The sequence below is a fragment of the Zea mays genome, chromosome 2 (assembly GCF_902167145.1).
Source record: "Zea mays cultivar B73 chromosome 2, Zm-B73-REFERENCE-NAM-5.0, whole genome shotgun sequence".
NCBI lineage: Eukaryota > Viridiplantae > Streptophyta > Magnoliopsida > Poales > Poaceae > Zea > Zea mays.
In genome coordinates, this window is record NC_050097.1 from 194,121,217 (window position 1) to 194,125,799 (window position 4,583).

Here is a 4,583-nt window from a genome sequence, read left to right on the forward strand (position 1 = left end):
TAGAGTAATACAGTTGTAAGCTGCTGGCACGTAGTTGTAATAACTGATCAGCTCTGTCATCTAGCTGTTAATCCAGCTGTAGTAACTGATTAACAGTTAGACCCACTTAGGGGCTGTTATAAATCTGAGCATTTGTAATAAAGAAGGCTTGAAATGAAATAGAAGAGAAATCATTCTGCCACATACATGTAAATTCGATTTTGGTAAAATCCGGTCAAGGGGAAGTGTCCTCACGTCGGTAGAACTCTAGTGAAAGTGAAAGAACATACTTGGAGTCAAACTCTAAACCTAGAGGTCCCACAACATGTACCTGGCGCAGATCTAGCCGAACCCTAGCGCAGGGAGCAGATCTGTACCAACCCTAATCCTAGGGTTCCTCACACTTGCGGGCCGAGTAATTTCTCGTCTTGTTTCGGCTAGGGAGCGGGGTGGCTTCTCCGGCCAAGGTAAGCTTTCCCTGTAAGCAAGCTCTCCTCAGGTCCCCGGATCCCATCTGTCCCCGTTGCTGCGCCCTATGCTATCCTGACGCCGTTCTAGGTCAGGTCTTGCTCATGTTTTGAGAACTGGACGAACTGCAGACTGTTGTAACTTGCCAAGCGTCGAATTAGTGGTGCGTTGGCATGGGGGGGATTTCTAGTTCTCGCCCAGGCACTTGTGGCTCTCGCTTTACACGCCCGTTTTCAGTTCATGTTTAGCTTGGAAATGGAACCACAGATGTGTTGTTCTCAGGGAGAGGGGCGACAAGTTTTGCGGAGAAAATGTGATTTCGGTGCTTGTGATTTTCCCATGTTGTGTAGGAATGTCAGGTCTGGGTTCTGTCTAGTGTCTAGACCTGATAGGTTCTCAACTGAATAAGTGCATGCTGTCTTGAGCTCATCTATGGCATAATGGGCATGTTCAGCTGCAGCCTGCAGCGGCTTCTTCTCTCCAGAGTATATATATCTAGACAAACTTAGATGATGCCACCACACTGCACACCTCATCTGGTTCATAGCTTTATTTTAGCAGTGTTATGTGCTTTCTTCAGTTGCTGCGGCATCTTCTAGAGAGAGTGGATTTTTCATACATCCATTTGCACCTACAGGTTCCTCCTGTTTTGGAATACTCTGATTTCTTAATTCATTGTTTAATCTTCACTCCTCAGAACTGCACATTTACACTACCTACTACTACTAACCCACTAAAGTTGTCAATTCCTCAGGGCTACTTTATGTGTAAACAGGCATATAGTTGCAGTCACTGCAATTGATACTTCCATTTTTGAAACTTCGATGGAAATTTTGGAGATGTTTATATTCACACAAAGTTATGTTATATTTACCATCAATGCTAAGTGGTTACAAATTTTACTGTCAGCTAGTACCGACTGAAAAAGTAACAGGCAGAGGTTCATGTAATCATGTTGGGGACTGTTGATGCCCAAAATGACACGCGAAAGGTAAGGTGGGTTCCTTTGAAAGGAATATTGAAGGCTGAAGCATATTAACTTTGAACAGCAGTACCAAAAAAACTCACAAATTCTTATGTAACATAATGGCCAAATTCGAACATTGTTATATGCTTGCGGGGGTGAGGGGTTACCTACAAGTAACCATCTATCAATCTATCTTCACTTTTTAGTAAAGATAAAACCTCTTGCAGAGAAATAACTTCTTTTATTCTGCCTTTTGCTAAGTGTCTCAAGTGATTGCATTGTTGGCTCCATTTGTGAAGTGTTTCCTGTTTTATCTCCCTGACCATCTATTCATATCATCTCATGGTCTATTGCCTTCTCATTGTAATCCTTATCTTTTTGCAGGCTTTCACAGTTTTGTGTTTGTTGAATGTGTTTGCAATGGAGATTGAAGAACACACAGATTCACTTTCAATAGAGGAACCCATCACAAGGCTCCCACCAGATATTATTGAGGGGATACTTCTCAGGCTTCCGGTAAACTCTCTAATGAGGCTGCGTCAAGTCTGCAAGCAATGGTGGAACATGGTCAGCGTGCCCCGCTTTATCAAAGAACATGCCTATCATGCACCCAAGCACCTCCTCCTTTACTTGCCTAAGTTGAATATATCTGCATCGCTCCATCCAAAGACTGCCAAACCATGTCTTGCAACAATCATTAATGAAAAGTGGTCTCCATTGACATGGGCCTCATCGCATATGGACCCTGATGATCACCTCTTTGCATCATGCAACGGTTTGCTTTGCTTCTACAAGACATACACACTAAAGATATCTAACCCTGCAACAGGTCAATGCCTGCATCTCTTGAAACCTGACGGCATATTGTTGTACGACTTCCACTATCTATACAGCTTTGGATTTCACCCGATTACTGGAGAATACAAGCTCGTGCACTTTCTCCGTGAGCCTCAGCGCTACAAATCAGGACAGCCTTTCCATTTCGACACCATTCAAGTGTACACCCTTGGTGAAGACAAATGGAGAGCTATCAGAGCTCCTATACCATGCTGCATGGTGCATCTTGGAGTAGTAAATGTGGATGGAGTGATGTATTGGCTAACAGAAGATAAAGGAACAAGCTGTGGCATGGCAGTTGTATCGTTTGATCTCAGGGAAGAAATGTTTGCCTTGATTCATCTTCCAGCATTGGAGGTGAAAGAGACAGCCTCTTGTGCCACCATCAAAGTTGCTTACTATATGACTGAGATAGATGACAAAGTGTGCGTAGTGACTATGCCATACCAAAGCCATGCACCAAGGTGGCGCCGAAACAACGCAGAGCTTTCAGGCAGGACTGACATTTGGGCTCTTGAAAGTGACAAGTGGTTCCTGAAATATAGCATCCAGTCACCATCTCTATCTCGGTATGTTCCTCAGCCATGCTTCATCCACAGGGAGAAGATCATACTGCAGGACAGTGAAAGTAATGTGTGGTACCATGATTTGCGAGGCAAGAACGTGCAGATTGAGCATGCAGATGGGGCGAAGCTTTTGCACCTTGGTGACAACAGATTCTATGAGACACAGTCCTATTTCTACAAGGAGACACTTGCTCCCTTGAGCATTTATGCCAGAGCAGCCATTGTTCGTGCACCGCCTGAGCCTCTTGCTCGTTCAGTTGCTTTACATTAGTTTCTGAGAGGCTCTTGCACTCTGAAGGTTTGGCAGCAAGTACTGACGAATATTTTAATATGGAGAGTGGGTAATGGGGACGGCACACGTATGGAATGATCCCTGGTTTTGGAGAGAGTGGACTAGCCATCCATGCCAAGGGGTGTAAATCCTATGAACCAAGTGAATCATTGAGATGATTGACACATGCATAGGCAATTGGAACGAGGCACTAAAGATGTGAATGAATCTTAGTAAGCCCAGTTCATATGGAGATGGATGATGTCTCAGTCTTGCACTATGGAGTCTTTTCATGATCAAATCAGCCTATATTTAGTCCGGGAGGAGTTGGCCACTATGGAAAGCATAGGAATAGATGTGTATTCGACAGTGAGCAACTAGAGGTCCATGAAGTTCCCCAGGAGGTTGTAGACAAGGGTAGTGTTTGGGTGAGGGCTGATACTGTAGCTTTGGGGCAGCTAACACATCAGTAGACAGTAGTCTCAGGACTCAGGAGGTTAGGCTGCTCAATCTTCACAATGGGTGCGAATGTAACAAAAAAACTAATCTGAGCCATGTATCTGGATCGTTCTATCTTTTAATATAGTGTTTTTAAATATAGTGATGTGCAGCTCTCTTGCATATTCGAGAAAAAAATCAAGAGGAGTTTGAAAAGAAAAACAAGTATGGAGCTGTTTCATCTTCACGGGGGCTTTGATCGATAAGGATTCAGGAGTGCTGGAAGAAGATTTGGAGCAAGAGCTGTCGCTGTCCGGCGTCTGGCGGTCTGGGGGAGACCAGTGATTTTCCTACGCACGCCTGCCAAAAGTGGGATGGAGTTGAACGCAAAATGTGTTGTTTGTCATTGGGTAGATGGAGGAGGACACCTCGTTTATACGCGCGGAGGAGGTGTAGTGCGACTGTGCGAGTTGAATTTGTAAGAAACTCAGCCGCATGCTTGCTTGGAGATACTTGAGATGGAACGGAAAACTCAGGTCTCAACAGCTGTAGAGAAGGTGAGGGGAGGGAAGCAAACAACCTAGCTTACATTGTGATGAAACAAGGCAGATGAGTTCTGGACCTCTCTCTCTCTCTCTCTCTCTCTCTCAAAAATGGTTTGCCAGTATAGTCTGTGACTTAGGAAGATTGTCATGCCTGAATCCCGATATAGAATTTCTGGTGTAATTTTCACAGTAATATTGTTCACACATGTCGATGGTTCAGCTGTTTTCGGTGCTACTGCATTTTTTTTCTATTTCTGAACACAAAATGCTACAATGTTTTTTGTTAAGGTTTCTGGATTGAGCAACAAAAAAGTTATTCCGGAATACGTGGTGGCAGTCATGTAGGGTATAATGCAGAAGCTCGCAGCCAAAACGCAATTCGAAATGAACGGATGAAATTATGGAAAACCCTGTCTGTTCGCTTTGAATTAAAACTAGTTGTTTGAACTGCTACAGCTTTAATCTAGAGACAAACACAGTAGAAACCGGTATGGATTAAAATCAAAACTATG

The 4,583-nt window shown here is 43.8% G+C and overlaps 1 protein-coding gene across 9 annotated transcripts; it reads left to right on the forward strand.

Annotated features, from left to right (window-relative positions):
- Positions 1 to 247: 247 nt before the first annotated feature.
- On the forward strand, positions 248 to 4,320 carry LOC100285119 (F-box domain containing protein). 9 transcript variants are annotated; one of them, XR_004855975.1, is made up of 4 exons: positions 248 to 446; positions 1,357 to 1,438; positions 1,799 to 3,610; positions 3,690 to 4,320. XR_004855975.1 is itself a non-coding variant. In XM_008669889.4 (3 exons), the coding sequence occupies exons 2-3, from the start codon at positions 1,400 to 1,402 to the stop codon at positions 3,086 to 3,088; spliced, it is 1,329 nt and encodes a 442-aa protein (XP_008668111.1). In that variant the 5' UTR covers positions 248 to 446; positions 1,202 to 1,399; the 3' UTR covers positions 3,089 to 3,698. The 9 variants fall into 9 exon arrangements, 6 of the variants coding, with proteins under 6 accessions (XP_008668111.1, XP_008668112.1, XP_008668113.1 ...); XR_004855976.1 differs by having other exon boundaries at positions 1,799 to 3,584; positions 3,690 to 4,261; XM_008669889.4 differs by having other exon boundaries at positions 1,202 to 1,438; positions 1,799 to 3,698.
- Positions 4,321 to 4,583: the final 263 nt, after the last annotated feature.

What these genes read in the sequence shown, in the direction of transcription:
- LOC100285119 (XM_008669889.4), top strand. Translation starts at nt 1,400, where the DNA reads ATGTTGGGGACTGTTGATGCCCAAAATGACACGCGAAAG. An exon ending in CCCAAAATGACACGCGAAAG is followed by an intron (nt 1,439 to 1,798) that starts GTAAGGTGGGTT and finishes ATCTTTTTGCAG; the next exon opens with GCTTTCACAGTTTTGTGTTT.